Raw genomic sequence first — 20,682 nt, 5'->3', positions numbered from 1 at the left:
TTTGGACTGTACCAGGTGATAAGGTCCATGAAATCACGAAATCATGAAAGCCCATATTTTGTGATCGGATCGATATTATCCAATATCCAAATCGGATATCGGATTTCGGATGTGAGCGACAAATTTCGGATTCGGATTCGGATGTAGCCATATCCGAATCCAAAACTATCCGTCTGCAACCCTATTTAAAATTCATAAACAAATGCGGTAAAATATTAAAAAAAATGAGAGGCGTTGCACCATATATGAATCTACAATCTTCTCTCCTTACATTATCAACACGGTTTTGAATGAGAAGTCTAACTCGGTTACTAAAAAGTAAAAACAAATAAATAAACTCATGTCAGCACGTTTTGCCTCTTTAAATGATGACTTGGTTTTGATGGGAACTACATGTAATTTGGTTATATAGCAAAAAAATGTTTTTTTCGAAAAAAAAAAAAAACTTGAAAATATACTTATCCACAATTTGAATAAGAAGGGGGTAAGTGAACGACAGGATATAGGGTCAATCGCGAGTAGCTTTTGTTTGATGACTTGGTTTTGATGGGAACCGAAGTGTAGACACGATTACTTTTGTTTACTTAGAAATTAAGTTATTCTCTCTATTGAGTATTGACCCATAAACACCTCATGTCGACATCTTCTTATTGGCAACTTTGATGTTTTTATCATTTAGTTGATAAGTCCGCCCATATTGTTTCCGGACTTGACTTTGTAAATGAATTTTTATTTACCCATGCTTGATTCCAGATTCGCTAATAATATAAAAAGAAGCAGAAAAGTTGATGAGAAAGTTTAACACAAAAGAAAACAGAGAAAAAGGTAATGCATTGAGGGGTGTTAAAAATGAGCCCAGTAGTGAGTAATGGAAGTGGTGTTGGTATAATTACTCCACCTACACTTGACTGGAAATTCTCTCAAGTCTTTGGTGAACGGGCAGCTGGAGAAGAAGTTCAAGAAGGTATATTTATTGAAATTTAGACTCTGGGTTTCTTTCTTTTTATTATAAGTTTGAGGTGTAAATTAAACAAATGATCTCATCAGTGTTAACTTAAACAAAATCATAATCAACCTTTGTATTTTAACATTGATGTGCAGTTGATATTATATCTGCCATTGAATTTGACAAAAGTGGTGAGCATCTTGCAACTGGTGATCGAGGGGGCCGAGTTGTTCTTTTCGAAAGGACAGATGGGAATGATGTAAACTTGTTTTTGCTCCATGCTGATTTGTTTCATAGTCTCAGAGATATGGCTGTTCATCTTAAACTTTGATCCTTGCAGCGTGCCATCCGCAAGGATCTTGAGAAATTGGATTATCTTGGCAACAGGCATCCTGAATTCCGCTACAAAACAGAGTTCCAAAGTCATGAACCTGAGGTATATTGTGTACATTTTGCTATAGCTTGAGACCTTGAGTATGAAGAAGCTCTCACCTAACTCTGTTACCCTTTATCTTCTCTTACAGTTTGACTACCTCAAAAGCTTGGAAATAGAAGAGAAAATTAATAAAGTGCGGTGGTGTCAATCAGCCAATGGCGCACTTTTCCTTCTCTCAACCAATGATAAAACTGTTAAGTATTGGAAGGTACACCGCATATACATTTGTTTATTTCCTGGGAAAGTATAATTTTGTTTAGTGGATAGGGCAACCACAAAACAACGGTAAGTTACATCAATGGAAATCTAAGACTGTCCCATCCCACAAACATGAACATAACAAGCAGCATAAACATTTTTTGAGATAACCAAGATTTTTTTATAAGTAGTAACATGGACACTTCATATTCTTAAACAAATCTGTGTGGGACACACGGACACGTTGTGGATAGGAATTCAAACCAGGATACCATAAAAGACTAAGAAAATAATCCCATTGACTTAGTTACAACTCCATGACATGCTACTTTCATAGTTATTTATTTGTAAGGAGGTGCTTTGTAAGGTCTTGAGCCTAAGAATTAGTTGTGTGACTAAAGAATAGCAATAGTTTTCTTTTTAATTAACTGTGTCCCCGTGTCCTATTTCATATAAGTCGCTGTGTTGGACACCGCCACATGTATCTGTGTCAACGTGATTTACTTGTTTAAGTGATACTATATGCTCATGCTGGGATAACTTTTTCCAATGGGAGTGTGTAGGAAACCCAGTATTTAAATGCTGCAATAGAGTTCTTTTTTATGATTGACTTCTTAATTCAGCAAAATCATCACTGAAATAGGTTTCTTTTGCTGCATACGACTTCGAGATGGTTTTTTTTTTGTTTTTTTTTAATGGACATAAATTTGAACTTCGGTTCGAACGGCTGTTATTGAAATCCTAATGTAGGCCTTCAGCACCAGATGAGAGAGCATATATCTGGAATACAGGGAGAGACTCTACATTGTTTTTCCTCTCCTGTTTTCCCAAAAAGTTATTTGTAGAAACATGCTAAAGGTTCTTAGTTTCTTACATAAGTATGTGTCTAATACTCTAATATGATGAATTGAGATCATGTAATACATCTTCAGGAACAAATCAGTATTCAAGTAATAGGGGACAACTAGTTTTGTATAAGAAAAAAGAATTAGAGAAAATAACAAATGAGGGTGGACAAAAGATGGTTGGGAATGCACTCTTCATTTCGCCCTCTATCTAGATTAGTACGTGTCACTAGATGTGAGGCTAAGATTCAACGGCTTAGTTAAATTGTATCTATGTTAATGGAGAAGAAGTTGGAGAGATAGAGGATACGACCTTGTTAACTTTGGCCTTGTATCACTTCAATATATATATGAAAATCAGGGTTTACAATAATAGAAATTGCCTAAAATATTCTGGTAGGGGGCGCTGCCCCCGAACACCCAGGGGGCCTGGCCCACCCGCACACAACAAACCTAGCATCGAGATGGCATTTCTCACCACTCAGGAGATGTCCTCCTAGAACTCTAACAAATGGCATCCAGATAATTAGGTAGGAAGGTTTTGATGGCAGAAAAACACATCTTCAAAATGAGGTTGGTGTGGTGTGTGGGGGGTGGAGTGTGTGTGTGGAAGGATAGACTCCCAACCACTAGTTCTACGTCTAGTTTAGTTTGTTGGAAGTTTATTGTATTTTCTTTTGTAACTTATTGGTATAAAAGTGTAAAACCAAATTGAATCCCTCATGACTCAACGTGGTTGTGGTATCTGTTCCTTGAACAGTGTATGCAAATTTTACAGGCTTATTTGGGGCTTTGGGTTTCCATGTTCGAAATCTGTGCAAGTGTCTGCTAGTTTCTTTTGACAAATGTGACTGTATTTTTTTGGTACTCATTACTAATTTATTCTTGGATTGAAAAGGTCCAAGAGAAGAAGGTAAAGAAGATATGTGATATGAACATAGACTCTTCAGATACTGTAGCAAATGGAAGAATTGATAGCCAAAGTGGACCGGCATCTGACTTTGTATTTCACCCAGGGGGATACTCTTCTCTTCATTTACCATTGGTAATTGTACTTACCTCCAATTTCATATTTCCATTTGGTAATCATGATTATATTGCGTGGTTTTACCATTGCCCATTTTATTTCGTTTTTCATTTTTTAAGTTCTTTCCATACAACATGCCCCTTACATGCATAGATGCTAGTTGTTCGTGCTTAGAAAATTCTTGTTGCTGGTCGAGATTTATACCCCTGATTTTTCATCTGTGGTAGCATTTTGCCTTTTAAAATATTTAACATGCCGATGAAGGAGTGAGACATTGATGATATCTTCCTAGATTTCAGGGTTCAATATTCTGCCATGCCTTAAAATATTTCTTACCACATTTTAGAGTATAAAAATAGCTTAAAGGATCCTGACCCCGCATAAATGCAAGGGATAGGCGGGCATGCTATTTAGACTTATAAAATACTGTTCTAAATCTTCCAGTGCCGAAAAAAGACGTACATGATTAAGTATGAGTGAGTTGTGGTGAAGATGATTGCTCAAAAAAAAAAAAAAAAAAAAGACTCATTTGAATATTTCTAATGTTGTCCAAAGTGTGTGCAAAATGAATGGTCACAGTTTCTCAATTACTGCCATCCTCTAATGAAAGAGTAAATACATTATAATGCGGAAAGTCTCCACGATAGAGAGGATCACCTCAGCAAAATCAATCCTTAGTTCGTGTATGTGTACTTTTGGTACTGGAGGATTTAGGGGAGCCCTTTATTTGTGTGTTTAAAGTGTATATATGCTATACATCCACACTGTGTGCTTGCATGCGTGAAATGGGTTGAAAGAGAGAAGAAACAAGAAAAAGAACTGAAAGTTGGTTGTGGTTTGGTTATGGCTATCTCCATATATGAAAACCCAGACAAATCTTGGAGGCTTGTTTGTGACAGAGTTCAAATTTGTACTGAGATAGTCAATTTATATTCGTTTGGATGTATTCCGTTTTCATTGCAAACTTAAGGAATCATGAGTTTTGTGCCTACTTTACACTTGCTGGCCTCTACTTGCGTAACATACATGTATGCGTGACATATTGTTAATTCCAACTGTTTTTTGACTTTCTTTATATGACCACATTGGTCATTGTCCATTACAGTGGCATATCTTATGTGGAGTTTCATTATATAAACACACATTTTTTCCTGTTTTCTCTTTCATTTTTGTTTTAAGATGGATTTTTGTCTCTTTCATCTCTGCAACTTGTGTAGACATGAACAAGTTTGACCAAATTTTCTTGATCCGTACAAGTTTCTTTGCATAGTTACCTTTCCTGATTCTAGTTTGTGCCTGTTTAAAGGTTTAGAGGGGCCATACATGCTTATGTAGTTATCTTTATAGAAGAACAAACTTGAGGATGAAACATAATCGTGAATGGTTTTCTTTTGCACAGGTTATCGGCCATGAGACAAATCTTGTTCCTAGATGCAGAAGAGTTTACGCTCATGCTCATGACTACCATATTAATTCTATTTCAAACAACAGGTCAGTCAATGGTTTTCTCTTTATTATAGTTATTTTTCGAGCAAGCACTATGCGGAATCAGGCTCTTATTTCTAACTAATGTTAACATTTTGGTATTAGTTACCGTGTGCATATAGATTAATTAACTTATAAATAATTAAAAGTGATGTTCAATCTTCAATACTAGCGTAGAGTCAAATGAACCATGGTTACAGGATATATCCAATAGCCGTTTTCTGCTCCATATCAACTCCTTATGAGATAGAACTTCTAATACGATATTGTCGTTTTATGGCTCTAAATTTTTTTAGTTCTTAATACTTTAAATACTTGCATGGCACAAAAGAACTGACCAATTCAATTAAATATAGGATACATGCTCTCTTTTCCTGATCGGTAAAGATGGAGGCTTAGATTAATTAAAATGTGAGGGTAAAGTTGAGTGAACCTACAAATACAGGAGAAAGGAGAACATTCGAACTACAACCTAGCCAGTCATATCTAATCGCATGATGCCCGAGTTGAATTGTAAGATTTAGATCGAATCGAGGGGTGATAGAGTTGAATCGCATCACTGAATTGTAACTTTGAAGGTTTGTTGATAATTGCGAGTTAGATCGTAGATAGGTGGGAGCTTCTTCGTCTTCTTGTTGGGCCGGGCACTAAGTACAAGGGTCAGAAGTGTATCCTCTAAAACTTCTCCTCCTAAGGTTGTCTTTGGTTGATTGGTTAGAAATTAGGATTAGCCTATAGGGCTGCACACTACTCAAATCATTCTCCTTATTCTTAACCAATTACCAAAGACAATCTTAGGAAGAGAAGTTTAGAGGATAGACTTGTAATGCCTTGGATTGGGTTGAATCCCACATTGGATAGGATCATAGGTGGGGAAGGGAATCGGGTCGCGTTTGACCTGAATCCGACCCGACCAAATCCGAATAGTTCGGGTTCGGGTCGATTTTCATATCCGTTTATTTATTCGGGTCGGATTCGGGTATTTCGGGTTCGAATATATTTTTTTGGGTTTTTTTTTGAATTTTTAGTGTTATCCAATCGGGGCAGTCGGGTTTGGTTCGGGTTCAGGTCGGGTTCGGATAGAAGATTTCGGTTTGATTCGGATTCGGGTTTGGATATTGTCAAACTGGTTCGGATTCGGATATAGCCATATCCGACCCGAACCCGACCCGTTCCCTGCCCTAATCATAGGAAGGACACATCGGATAGAAAGCCTTCTTGGGTCTTGGCTATATTGGATTGCTTTCATTTTGTAAATATATTGTATTGACAGGTACTATTTGTCAACTGAGGAGAATTGGTTTTGCTATAGATGGAGAGCGACAGTTCATGTAAATTGGAATTTAAAGAGATTATGTGCGTGTGGACAAACTGTGTCTATGTGTTACATTGAATACACCATATTGAAAAATAATTTGTGTCGGATACGTGTCCGTGTCGGATAATTATTGGACACATATTGTATGTGATATACCTCAATTTTAATATTTCGCTCTCAGACATTTGGTACACCTATCTATCTCAATGTAAGTATAGTGTCTATTTATTGTCTAAGTAGCCATTCACTTTTTGACTAATTTAAACCAGATACAAAAATAACACTACTTCATCCAATTCTTGGTAATCCTACGTACGATAAGAAAAAAGTGCTAAGGTACAGATTGTTGTTTCCTAATAATCTGAGGCTCGTTGTTGTCATTGTGCATGCTTCATTTGAAGTTTGCTTATTCACCCCGATTCGAACTATCAACAGTGATGGGGAGACATTTATATCAGCAGATGATTTGCGAATAAATTTGTGGAACCTTGAGATCTGTAATCAAAGTTTTAACATTGTTGATGTGAAGCCTGTAAACATGGAGGACCTCACTGGTATGTGTTCTATTTTTACTAATCAATTTTGTCAAAATATTTGCTTAAGCACATTTATTATATATAACCATATTAACCAGTGGTGGCAACTCTTGCAAAACATTGTTAGTCAAAACATACAGAGAAACAATGAGACCTTTTCAATATCCCATAACCACGCACGTGATCAGTTTTCCTTAAATCCTTTACATTTTACCATTCAAAGTTTCTTTCCTTACTTACGTGACCAATCTTTTAGACTACTTGACATTTGTAAACTTCATGGCAAACTTCTTTGCATTTTATCTCTCCTTTAAGTCGCCGTGTTACCACTGGTCATTGGACAAGGTGTCAGTATCCATGTTATGGAGAATTAACATATACATGTTAACTCTTCTTGGCACAATATCCTTCTGTTTTTAGGTTTTGGAATTTGATACTTACGATTGCTGTTTATGTGAACAAATGATTTTTTTGCTGGTTTGCAGAGGTTATTACTTCTGCTGAATTCCATCCTACCCATTGCAATACATTAGCATACAGTAGCTCAAAGGGCACGGTACGTCTTATCGACATGAGGCAATCGGCTTTATGTGATTCACATGCTAAAATGTAAGAACACAGACAAACTTTGAAGCGAGACACAGATGATTGTCCCTCTGTGTCTCTTATCTTCACTCTCATGAGTTGGGACTCCTGTCAAATTTTTTATTTAGTTGAAGTGACAGTAACATTGCATTCCCAGATTCGAAGAGCACGACACATCTGGCTCCCGCTCATTTTTCACAGAGATAATTGCTTCAATATCAGATATAAAGTTTGGAAAAGATGGAAGGCACATATTAACTCGTGATTACATGATGCTCAAGGTTTGACTACTTCGAAATGACATTCTTTTTAAATTTGACATGCCGTTTGATTGCACTATCACTTGTTACCATGATTTATTAACGTCTATTTCATGCATGAGCTCAATGTTTATCATTTTTATGCATTATTGTCAAAATCTTTTGAGTTATGATATCAGTCGAACACAATATATTTGGATTGGTGAAAATAGTTTTGTGGATGAATCATACTGTTTTGTTTTAAATTGTAGTAATTGTAATATTCAACCAAATGAGAGGGGGGCGGGGGGACAAAATTTTGTTTTCTTTATCTTTTGTTCGCCTTTATACCAAAAGGTTTTCCAAGGCATTTCTGAGTGGGGTATATTAGATTTTATAAGGTTAAAGTTTTAAAACGCATTCTTTGCACTTTTTGGGTTTTGTATTATAATGGAAAAGATACACCCTGAAAAATTAATAATTCTAAAGTATATTCGGTGAAATAAACGGGGACCACGAGTATACTTCCAATATTCTGCGTAGACAATGAAATGATTTGTCTCAAACAAGAATTTCCCTTGTGTTTTTATTGGTAGCTTCCTATAAAAAAGTGTCCGTAGATATCATGAGAACAAATACTTCTTTATATGTAATTTACGCATACACACCTTCCAGGAGGATTTCTGGCACAGTTAGGTCCTCAGCACACACTGAAAACCATTCCAACATTCTATCTCCTTTAAATAATCTTATAGAACGATTTCGAGAGAGGATCAGTGATCCAATTGGAGTTCGATGTCAGGCATCTAGCACTCATCTCATGTTGGAAATGTTTATTTACCTTTTAATTTATACTCTTTTCCTAACTGAGTTTTGTAAATATATAATATTTTATGTGATGACTGTATCGTGATGTATCAGCTGGTCATTATGTCAGGCTCACACGTTGATTTTAAAAACTGTTTAACGATTACATAGCAGCTCTAACAGAGGTGTTTTGTCCATGTAGCTGTGGGATTTGAATATGGAATCTAGCCCAATTGCCACATTCCAAGTCCACGAGTATCTAAGACCCAAGGTGAACTCCGGGTACTTGCCAAGTCTTTTAACCTACAAGCTCCATTTTTTATTTAAACGAGTGTCATTTGTTTCTTGTGTTCTTGCAGCTATGTGACCTGTATGAAAACGATACCATCTTTGATAAATTTGAATGTTGTTTAAGTGGTGATGGTACTCGTGTTGCCACTGGTTCTTACAGGTGATTTTCCCTTGCTGTGTCACATTCTAAGCATTTTCAAATCTCTAATCCTCTGCTTGTTAACTAAAAAGCTGCACTCCACAACAGCAATCTTTTTCGCATTTTTGGAAGTACTGAGGCAATGACATTAGAAGCCAGTAAAAATCCCACAAGGTACTTGCAGCATTATGCATATATGTATGCTTTTCAAAGTTAATGTCTCAATGAAACAAAGTTTATTGTGCTTGTTTTCCTGTTCTAGACGTCAAACTCAGGCTCCATCGAAGCCTTCAAGGTCGTTTGCCAATCTAGCCCGCTCTCGTAGACGAGGTTCGTATGGGCTGATTTGATAAGTTTCATCTCAACTTCTTCATATTTTCAGACAGTCGAATTTCTTCCTAAATGAGCTAGGCTTCCTAGTAAAGTCAAAACACTAACATCGATAAGTTGATGTTTTCAACAGATAAAAATTTCTTAGAATTACAGTTAGATAACCACTCTCCCTATATGGATCCGAGTCTAAACGGATAAAAACAAATGTCGATATATGTATAAAAAGAAGCACGACCAAGCTTATGGTTTGGAATGTATGGACGTATGATTCCATGATTCTTAATCCCTCACTATGGATACTTCCAACCTTCCTTTGAAATCACCAAGGACTAAGGACGGATAGTAGATGCACATACATTTATGTACAGTATTAGCAATAGGGGAGATCATTGACCAAATTTTTATCTGAAAGCATTTAAAATTTGAATTTATTCTCTTCTCATCTGTGCATGTTCCATCCAACTTTAGGCGCTGAGACTGTTAATATGGAAGCAAATGGTGGAACACACGATTTTTCAACAAAGTTGCTCCACCTTGCATGGCATCCAACCTCCAATGTGATTGCCTGTGCAGCAGCCAATAGTCTCTATATGTACTATGCAGAGACTTGCCCCCAAAGTGAAAGTAAGTAGCAACATCATCAGTCGGAAGAAGCAAAAAGGAGTCCTGCAACCTGTATAATGATCCAAGGCAAGCTACCCACCTGTTTAATTCTTTTGTAGAAATCATGTCATTCCTTTCTTGTGATATTTATTTTGTACTTTTTGGGATTTGAGGAAAGAATTAAGGTACTGAGCAGAGAAAGTTGCACCCAATTGTGCCTTTCCCCTGTTTGTGTGCGAAACTGCGAAAATAAAATATGTGGTTCGAGAGCATAGAGTGGTACACATTATAAGCTCTTCAGTTTACACTTCAACTCTTCAAAATTTTAAATTGCAATCAAGGTGTTTAGGTTCAGTAAGATTTTTAACCAAGGTTGACCACTTCCACTTTCTTTATGCTGAATTTGTAAATTGATTTTGAGTCAGTTGATAGTATGTAAGCAGAGAAGCTGACATTGAACCATGTTGTAGTAGCGCAGGGTCCAGCTTTTTATGAAGACTACAACTTGTAAAAGGCAAAATACCACCATTAATCGTGAATGGCGGTAGGCCATGTGGCCAACTCCCATGCTTCGTATACACTTGACACTAAGTGCGTGTGGCACAAACCACCCGGGGCGACAGTTGCAGATTGTATCAGAGCACATGTTTTATACCTCATATGATATATTTATGGTGTATACACTTAGCGAGAGTAGTTGCAAACTCTACGAGCTCTATGAAAGAGTCACTGAATAACGAAGAATATGAGATTCTTCTTTAATTCCTTGCATGTATACACGGAGAGTCACTGTGGGCGTAGGCATAATGGCCAACCGCATTCTCTATTATTTTACTTTACTTTTATAAGCACATTTACCTTTGCCGAAGTGCTTCTACAGATATCGATGGCAGAAATTATGCTTTTACAGGACTCGCTAGACAGTTCGTCTATACTTGGTAGAAAGCCAAAAGATTGCATCAACGCACAACACATCTTCTGTATTTTTTTTTTTTTTTTTCCATTTATGTTATACATGGTCCGAGTGAAGGAGTTGCTCAATCTCAGTTGTAACTGGTTCGGTAGCTGTTAAAAACATGAAACTGGGAAGTAGCAATTTATAAATTTAGTCCCTACTGTTTTCCAGGTTTATAGTCGTTAGCTCTCACATTGCGTGCGGAGTTGACTGCAATACAGGTTGAGACTACAGTAAAACCACTAGTAAACGGGCAAGTGCGATGCACGTGCTAGGAAAGAAAATCGGGGTGGAGAAAATAAAAAGAATGAATACATGTATAGGGTTTAGATTAATATAGGTCGAGGTCTTACAAAAAACTTCAATAAAGAAAAAACACTTTAATATGTTAGTTGTATTCTTTTTAATATGTTAGTTGTATTCTTTGTAGGATTCGATATTTGATGCTCTTGTATGTTGTGAATAGATATATCTGAAGAGATATTTAACTGTTTGTAATTTAGTCAATATATAATTATTTGAAAAAATACATTGGATAATGTTAATATTTGTTTTATAGATCTATTAATTCAGATATAATTAGGTAGAGCTAGTGAATTGAATGTGTAAATAATAGATTTCCTGGAGATGGCTATGTGGCAAGATAACCATTTCAAAGCTATCCATATAATGTGTATCTTATTTTATGTGTAGTGTTGTTTTTTTCAAACCAAATGTATGGAGGTTGCATCGCTGAATTACATTTATTTCACTCTATTGTTAGTTGCACATTCTTTTGATGTACATGTATAACTTTGGCAGGTTTCGGGTTTCCATTTGAATAAGATAATGAAGAAGGTGCAAAGTGCATATTGAAGGAGTGTAGTTTGTCAAGCGGGTATGTTAAGGTGAACAATTGATGTAGAGTAAGCAAATAGAAAAGCCATCAGTAAAGAGCAAGAAGTGAATATCTGTGTGGATTTTGCCATTTTCTTTCTCAATTTTGAGCATTTCATGAATATCCATAGTCAACGGTTTTCATTTGTATATTGCTCACCAATGCAGGATCAATTCATGGAATCATGGATTGCCATGGATTGCTATGGATGTTGAACTTTAGCTTGAAGACTTTGCAATTGGGTTATTAGGTTATGTGCTGGAGTTTCGTTTGAAATTTGAAACATGGAATAGAATGCTTATTAAAAATCATTATAAAAAATAATAGGCAAGGCAAACAACAGCCTGTATAGCCTGTATAGCTCAGTGGCAGAGTGTCAGTCTTGTAAACTGAAGGCCTGTAGTTTGATCTTGCATGGAGGCATGTCAATACACTATATTTTTACAGTATTAAACACAATTAAAAAGCTGGTTGTTTTTTTGGGTAATCATAAGGCATAAGCATTTGCAAAATGTTTCAGAAAACCTAAAAGACATCCGAAAAAGGAGTTGGTTCTAGTGTCAGATTTTCTTCTATTAAAGTAAAATTTCAAAAATATAGGGTTAAGCTAGACCACCTTAGAGTCTACTCAACAGGTATATTTCTACATTCACTATCTTTTTCATTCATAAAAACTCATCGTTACTAATTAGTAGCTACTGTTGATAGTTTTTTTAACATTAAAGAGCTTATATCTTAATAAAAGTATAGATGTAGGAAGAATTGTGATTCTCTCCTAGTGGTGTGGACCAGAGGTTCATACAACAGCCAAGTCCCATAGTCCCCTATCTGAAACACAGACATTGGTTTTATAATATCTGGTGCAATATGAGAAGCACTGTTGGATAATTAGTCTAGTTAATAGCACATTGTACTCCTGAGTCCTGAAGGTTATTGAAATGATACAAAGTTTTATGGCATTGATATCAAAATACAAAATCTGGATTTACCCAAAACATATAAGATGTTAGAAATGTTTTAGTAGTTCTCATTCTCATCTAGCTAGCTAACACAAAGCTATATTTTCCATTCATATATATATTTACCAAAAATAATTGAGAGGGAAAAATTAAAATGAAAGGGCAAAAAGAAAGTGTGACATACTAGTCCAAATTTTAGCAACTTGCAAAGTCGCAAACTGAAAATTGGTTGTTCTTCGGGAGTTTTCTATTATGTTGAAGTCCTAGATTAAGTGACACATCACTGGCACTGATTCCAAATCTTTAAAGTGAGGACTCAATATTTGTATCAGCACCAGTGGTTCCAAAATCAACTTGAGCAAGATCGCCATCGCCGCTTTTTGTCATCGACTGCCATTTGGTGGTGACGCTGTGACTTGGTTGGTGACATGTCATTGTACTTGGTAGTGGTGGCTTGGTTTTCCGAGGAGCATTGTGTATTGATTGTGTAGTGACCCTAAATCTCTCTCCCACTCAATCTCACTTTTTCCTCTTTTTTTTTCTCTCTCTCACTATTATCTCCTTTTTTCTTACCCTAGCGCCCCCCTTTTTCTCATCCCACATCTTCTTTATATATACTTCTCCTCCCCTTCTAGGCCGTCCATCTGTCGCATCATCGCATGGCTCTCCTTAATACCGTACGTATGCCACGTCGCGGTCTAGGGTTCTGCGGTACTGATCTCGTACATCCCCTCTTTTCCATCTTATGTTGCGTCCTATCCGCTGCACCGCTGACCCAGTCTAACTTCCAACACTATGCCACTACAAATGCCCCTTCTCGACTCCGCGGTCCTGTTAATGGATCCGGGGTCGAGAACTTTCCTGGATACTCTCTTTTCACTATGCACGTTTCCCTTTTCTCGATTTGTGTGTGATGGGACTGCACTCATTACGCGTGTTTTCAGCCTCCCCTCGTACCTCACGCTTCCACGTGTCTCAATCTGGCTGGCGGTCTACCCGACTCCTTGAATTCCCCAATGTCCATAATTACCTCTTTGCCCTCCCTTTGTTTAAACTTCCTTCTTCTCCCTCTTTTTTCTTTATTCCTCCCCTTCATCTTCTCTTTTCCACTGCTCCTCCATTTTTGCTCTCTTTCTATCTGTTTCCGGCTTGCGTCCGCTCCTTCGGTCTTCCGGCGGTTCCTTCCCTTCACTGGCTCTCTACTCAAGCATAAACACTCTCTTTTTGGTTCTCGTTGGTATGTTTTCTAGGCCTTGCTTATTTTTGTTCAAGCTAAATAGTAAATTCTTTCCATTCTCTGCGTATGTCTCTCTATTTTTCCGATGTCGGGCTCTAATTCCGGCGATTCTTCCACTTCCCGTTCATCCCAAGTAGCGTCTCCGCCTCCCTCTGCCCCTACAGCGGCCCCCTCCACCTCCGGCCGCCCATCCTCGTTGCTTCCTTCACCCTCACGTTGCCGCTGCCCTAATTTAGACGCCATTAGGGCTGCTTATGGCATCCCAGCCAACATAACTCTAGAGCATGTGCCATCCATCACACACTACCCGCACTTAGTTCCCCGTCGCCCCGGTCACCTTGTGGTCACAGTGGGTCAAATTGTTGCCGATCTACGGCTGCCCCTCACTCTCTTAGATGTCGAGGTGTGCAATCACTTCAACACCCCCCCGCCAAGGCATATGAAACTTTTGGAGGACTATGTATGCCGCGAATGCATACAATAGAATAGTCCCACTCCATTTCCTTAAGAAAAGCTCTACTTCCTTAAGAAAAGCACTAAAGACGTCGACATGGGATACCAGTCTTTTTGTGTACGCCCTCAGAAGCTACCCCTCTTGCTCCGCATTACATCCTCAGACAAAGTGTGGCACCATTACCCTTTATATGTATCAAGACAATTTCTGTCCACGGACTTTCCTTCTGATTTACATCTTAACCACCTTGCCTTCATCCCCCGCGGTAAGTAACCTTGTCTTTCTCTTCTTTCTTATTGCACTGTTACCATTATGCTCTAACTTGATGCTTTTCCCTGTGTTGTAGGTTGGCGGTTGGACTCCAAATCCCAATTCTACTCCGGCATATCTTGTCCCATTTTCCAAAGACTCCGTGACCTCGGTCCCGCTCAAGCCAGTCACCTCGGCATCCACCCTACCACCGCCACCACACTGTTGCAAATTCCCTGTCTACAAACCTTCCATGGCTTCTCAGCTCTCTTTTACCGCCCGTTCCCTCCAAAAGAGCGAAAACCCATAGCTTCCCGCCTACCCGAAAAAGATCCCACCTTTCGTCCTCCCACCGCCGTCATCCTCGCACCTCCTCTCAATCCATAAGATCTCAGGACTCTCACGCCACCTCCGTGCCCGAAGACATCTCCTCCTACCGCTCCATTTCCAATTGGGACGACCAGTATACTTCTCACTCCCCCACTGACAACATGGACGTTCATAAACAAAAACTTTTTGACAGTGACTCTGAGGACGATAAGGTGACTGAGATTTCCCCAACCGAGGTGGTGGTTTCTACCGAAATGCCCCCGTCCAAGCTACAACGGACCTCAACCTCTGACGGGTCAGTCCCTGTAGTTCCACGGAACTCCGAATTTGAAGCACCTGCCCCCCTCACGTCGTCACTTCCACCCGCAGTCTCTTTTCCATGCACCCGCCGACCTGGCAAAGAACTGATTCCACCAGCAGCTCCGATTTCTGAATCGGCCCCTGCAGAAGACTTCCGCCCTATCTTCAACGTGCGCAACCACCGAGTATCCACAGCTGACTCCGCCTTAGACAATGCGACGGTAGCCTCCTCCCTGTTTTACAATGCCCATCTGCCTAGGGACATCGCCTACGCCGATGGGGGTTCGTTTGACACCCACCACACCTCTTTTTATACTAACTGGGCACGGGTAGCCCCCTCTCTCTCTCTCTCTCTCTCTCTCTCTCTCTCTCTCTTTTACCTCTCTAATTTTGTTTCTAGGTAAGCTTGGACATTTTCTTCATGATCCGTGGATCTTCTCATCACCAAGAACAAGTTGGCTGCCTTGGAGAAAGAGGTTAACGACCCTTCCGGTTTGAAGGCCGCATACGCAGGGCTTCAATCTGAGTTGGCCGCTGCTAACTTAGCCAAACTTAAGGCCAGGGATTTAACTGCAGTTCATGGAATCTTCACACCAAAGACTACATGGATCGCCAACGATCGCCCGAGTCGCCCGGAAATGCTCCTTGAACAACATCAGCTCACCCTATCTGCTTTAGCCCAGCAACACCAAGCTGCCCTCGACACCCTCTCTCAAGAACATAAAGATGCTACCGCCGCCCTACTTCAGCAACATCAGGATGACATGGCTATTCTTCGTGAACGCTTCAAGCTTCTTGCTGACAAAAAGGTAACCAAGAAAATCCAGGAAGAGCTTGCCCGCCTCACCCAAGAAGGGACGGCTCTCGCCGAAAAAGCCCTCGCGACCCAGCAGCCCCTCGAAGATGCCAGAAGAAGTGGCTACCACCGATAACCTTCCCCGCTCTCCAGTGTATGAAGAGATTTCCAACCTTACCGCGGCTACCGATGAGACCCTTGCCGAGACACTGGAGAACGTTGCTGCCGAACACATCACTGCACCTTCTGAAGAAGCCTCTGATGTCCTACCTGCCACTGACTCTCCCTCCGAGAAGCGCTAAAAATACTCTATGTCTTCCGCACCTTTTGTAATAAGTCATTTTATCCCATCTAGGCCACTGATGGCAGTACAATTGTTGTGTTTATGTTTGAATATTACTCTTTCATGTGTGATGTTTGATTTTGCTTGGCATATCTATCATCTCTCCCCCTGTGGTTTGGTCTCTTTACCTTACTCCAATGTAACTCTTGCCCTGCCTTTTTCTCGATGTTTGGCTACTCCACCAACTTAAAGCCAGCCTCCATGCTCCTCGACTAGCTCCTTGCATTAGTGATGGGCTCGTTCCTCTCGTTGTTTTTATGATGGTTGAGTATATCTGCAAATGACTCCAACTCCCCTCTAACTCTCTCCATGTTTGGGCCTCATGCCCCCACGTGGTGTTCGTATCCCTACTCCGCGAAGGGCTCGCCTCGCTCCGCAGGCTCTATCCTTTTATCAGCGAAGGGCTCCTCCCCTCTGCTGTCTCTCTCCGCACTAGGACTTCATGTCCCCTATGCGATTTGCACCACTCCCCCGCAGAGGGCTCATCCCACTCCGCGGTTCTGCAATCTCCGTAAGTCCTTTGAGGCAACTCATCTTGCCCCGGGCTCATCTCTAGCCTCATATCAGCGAAGGGCTCATCCCCTCAGCTGTTTCTCTCCATCCTTGGGCTCCATGCCCCACATGCTATTTGCGCCTTTATCTCGCTCTACGGGTTTCATAGTTTTTGAAAAACCATTGGGGACCCTCTGCGGTCTCGTTGGTATTTCACGTCTCGTAGTTATTTTGGACTCCTACCTCTATAAACGATGATTTCTTCTCAAAAGTGCTGTTGCATTATATATTTACATACAGCGCCAAATTCAGGCAATAGATTTCCATCACATTCAAGTGTGAATTTTTTTTAACATTCTCACATTCCACGGCTTCTCTATCAGTTTGCCTTCCTGTGTCCGCAACCTGTAGGTGCCCACCCCTCCAATATCCACCACCGTGTAAGGTCCCTCCCAGTTTGGACCCAGCTTTCCATCTTTCTCTTTTCTGGTGCTAGGCATCCCTCGGCGGAGTACCAGGTCGCCTATGTGGAACTGCCTTAGCTTGACCCTCCTGTTGTACTATTTTTGCAACCTCCGGTGGTACTCCTCCAGCCTTATACGGGCAATGTCTCTTCTCTCCTCTGCTAGATTTAGATCTGCTGCTAAGATTCTCCAGTTTGAACCCTCCTCCACGACCTTTGTTCACGTTGTAGCTGCCACCATCTCCGACAGGATCACGACCTCCACCCCATAAGCCAATGAAAATGGGGTCTCTTGGGTGGATGACCGAGGTGTGGTATGGTAGGCCCATAATACATGACTAAGCTCGTCGGCCCACACCCCCTTCTTATCCTCCAACTTCCTCTTTAGGTTGTTCATGATGGTCTTGTTGGAGGACTCTGCCTGTCCGTTGCTATCGGGGTTGTAAGGGGCCGAGAACCCCTGTCTTACTTTGTAGGTTTGCAAGAACCTGGCCACCTTTGCTCCCGTAAACTGAGTTCCATTGTCTGCTATGATGGCGTACGGCAACCCAAACCTGCATATAATATTCTCCCATAAAAACTTGATGACTTGCGCTTCCTTCACCTGCTGTAGGGGTACGACTTCAATCCATTTTGTGAAATAATTTGTGGCCGCGAGCATGAACCTCCTTTTACCACTGGCCATGGGCAGCGGTCCCACTATATCTATTGCCTACATAGCAAAAGGCCACGGACTTGAGACATTATGAAGGGGTTCAGTAGGGGCGAATATCAACTGTGCAAATCTCTGACATTTGTCACACCTCTTAGCAAATTCCACAGCATCCCTCTTCATGTGGGGCCAGAAATACCCCTGTGTCAATAGCCGATGTGTTGTCGTTCTCCCTGCTGAATGGCTCCCACAATCCCCCTCGTGTAGTTCTGCCAACACCTCCTGGGATAGTCGCGGACCTAAGCATTTTAGAAGTACGTGGTCCACTGAAGTTTTTCCGATAGAACTCTCCTTCCAGTAAAACGTATCTCCGAGAAGTCTGCTCCCATCTCCTTCTTTCCTTTTCATCCGTGACTTCCTTTCCTGCCAAAAAGTCCTTAATAGGCTCCATCCAACCCTCATTCTCTTCTGCGACCTAACAAATCTCCATCTTACCCTCGGTGCTCGGTTTCTCCAACCTTCCCACGTGTATTGTTCTTTCCTCCGACCCGGGAATTGCAGCTGCTACATATGCTAGGGCATCGGCATGTCTGTTCTCTCCCCAGCCCAAATGAAGGAAACAGAGTTTTGTGAATTTCTTGGCTTGTTTACGCACCACATCCAAATATCTTGCCATCCTTGGGCATCGAGCTGCGAACCCCCCATTAACTTGACACACCACTAAGTTTGAGTAAGAATAGACTGTCAGCTCCTTCACTCCCAAATCCTCGGCCATTCTCAATCCTGCGCGATTACAGCCGTTACTTTCGCCTCATTCTTTGGGCGCCGCGAACCCGAGTTTCATGGTTTGCTCTATTTTGCTATTATCAGGTGTAACCAACACGACTCCTATGTCGCTGCATGCGTCGGTAGCCGATCCATCCGTGAATACCCTCCACCTATTCCTCTTATCCCACGGGTCCAGAAGGTCTGGCTCACTCTCCTGTTCCGGTTCCATAACCATTTCCTCTCCCACGTGGGTCCTCTCAAGGGAAACTCGCCATAAACTCGGCCCACGCGCCTTCTCCACATTGTTCTTATCGATCATCAGTATCTCATAGGATCTCAGCATCACTGCCCACTTCAACATTCTACCAGATTTTTCTGTTCTCAGTGCTTGTCTCAGAGGCAAATTTGTTACCATCACCACCACATGTGCTTCAAAGTAGGGTTTCAGCTTCAGGGTTGAAAAAACTAATGCCAAGGCATACCTCTCGATCCTACTATATATCGGCGTCTGATCTAACAAAGTCTTGCTCTGAAAATATACCGAACTTCTCCGCCTTTTGTCAACCACCCGAACTAGAACCAAAATTTTGACCGCATACCGTGGGCCCCTAAGTACAAATACAACTTCTCCCCGGTCTGAACTCGCGGCGAAAAAAGGTGCTTTTGTCTAAAATATTTTTCAATTCCTGGAATGCCTCCTCACACTCCGCGGTCCATACAAAATCTGGTGTGCTCCTCAACAGTTGGTACAACAGTCTGCACTAATCAGACGACTTGGAAATGAATCTATTCAGAGCCGCGACCCTTCCTGCTAACCGCTGTACTTCCTTCACGCTCCGCGGAGATGGCATCTCTACCAGGGACCTTATCTGCTCGGGGTTAGCCTCGATTCCCTTATAAGTAACGATGTACCCCAAAAACTTTCCTGTAGTCACCCCGAAAGTACACTTCTCAGGGTTCAGTTTCAAGTTGTATTTACATAGTATCCTGAAGGTTTCTCGCAACCCCTCGATATGTTCCTCTTCTGACATACTTTTCTCCACCATGTCGTCTATATAAATCTCAATTCCCTTCCGAATCTTGCTTTCGAACATTTTCTCACCCAACCGTTGGAAGGTTGCCCCTGCATTTTTCAAACCAAACGGCATCCTCGAGTATAGCAGTAAGTTCCGCCCTCCACCACAAACGAGGTCTTCTCCTGATCAGGTCCATACATCGCGACCTGATTATACCCCATCGACGCGTCCATGAAGGAAAAAATCTTGAACCCGGCTGTCCTGTCCACCAACTCATCTACTCGCGGCATGGGATAGCTGTCTTTTGGACACTCTTGATTTACATCAGTAAAGTCTACGCACATACGCACTTTCCCATTCTTTTTTGGTACCGCGACTATATTAGATAACCAGTATGTGAACTCTACCTCTCGGATTATTCCCGCCCCTTTCAATCTTGCGACCTCTTCTCGGATCCCTTCAGCATATTTTGGTATAATACTGTGCATCTTTTGCCTCACGGGTTTGGCGTTCTCTTTCATATGCAAGTGATGACATGCGAACTTGGGGTCCAACCCAGTAACATCCTCTATTGTCCAAGCGAAGACATTTCTATTGTCTGACAAGAACTGTATCAGCTTACCCCTCCACTCCTTGGGCAAACTAGATCCTATTGATATGAACTTCTCCTCTTCCCCTATCCCAATATTCACCACCTCTATCTCGTCAAGTGTCTTTGGATCCGCCGTTGTCTCACCCTCCCCCTTGCCCGAGGTGCACTGTAATTGCTATGTCAGCCTCTTCCTAGGATTGGAAGTCTCTCCTTCTGATCCGCCGATCAACCGCTTCACGGTTCCCCGATGACTGTTTTTTACTGTAACCTGATCACCGTAGACCTCATACATGCCAGTAGGGGTGGGGAATCGTATTACCTGATAATACGTTGATGGGACTGCCTTCATCTCGTGAATCCACCGCCTTCCCAAGATTGTATTGTATTGCGAAACCGAATCCACCACCACCA

The 20,682-nt window shown here is 41.0% G+C and overlaps 1 protein-coding gene across 6 annotated transcripts; it reads left to right on the top strand.

Annotated features, from left to right (window-relative positions):
• The first annotated feature begins 391 nt into the window (after positions 1 to 391).
• LOC147492800 (serine/threonine protein phosphatase 2A 55 kDa regulatory subunit B beta isoform-like) lies at positions 392 to 11,848 on the top strand. 6 transcript variants are annotated; one of them, XM_086564028.1, is made up of 16 exons: positions 394 to 964; positions 1,102 to 1,205; positions 1,287 to 1,382; positions 1,471 to 1,590; positions 3,324 to 3,470; positions 4,852 to 4,943; positions 6,691 to 6,809; positions 7,277 to 7,400; positions 7,534 to 7,657; positions 8,625 to 8,693; positions 8,782 to 8,873; positions 8,945 to 9,026; positions 9,115 to 9,182; positions 9,654 to 9,875; positions 11,545 to 11,620; positions 11,788 to 11,848. In XM_086564028.1, exons 1-12 carry the CDS (start codon positions 850 to 852, stop codon positions 8,988 to 8,990), a joined length of 1,248 nt encoding a protein of 415 aa, XP_086420154.1. In that variant the 5' UTR covers positions 394 to 849; the 3' UTR covers positions 8,991 to 9,026; positions 9,115 to 9,182; positions 9,654 to 9,875; positions 11,545 to 11,620; positions 11,788 to 11,848. The 6 variants fall into 6 exon arrangements, with proteins under 6 accessions (XP_086420149.1, XP_086420154.1, XP_086420150.1 ...); XM_086564023.1 differs by lacking the exons at positions 11,545 to 11,620; positions 11,788 to 11,848 and adding an exon at positions 10,259 to 10,700 and having other exon boundaries at positions 392 to 964; positions 8,961 to 9,026; XM_086564024.1 differs by having other exon boundaries at positions 8,961 to 9,026; positions 11,545 to 11,848.
• The last annotated feature ends 8,834 nt before the right edge of the window (positions 11,849 to 20,682 follow it).

Source organism: Coptis chinensis, chromosome 6 (assembly GCF_015680905.1).
Source record: "Coptis chinensis isolate HL-2020 chromosome 6, ASM1568090v1, whole genome shotgun sequence".
In the NCBI taxonomy this organism is placed as follows: Eukaryota; Viridiplantae; Streptophyta; class Magnoliopsida; order Ranunculales; family Ranunculaceae; genus Coptis; species Coptis chinensis.
The sequence above is the reverse complement of the archived record's forward strand: the minus strand, read 5'-3'. Positions and strand labels throughout refer to the sequence as shown.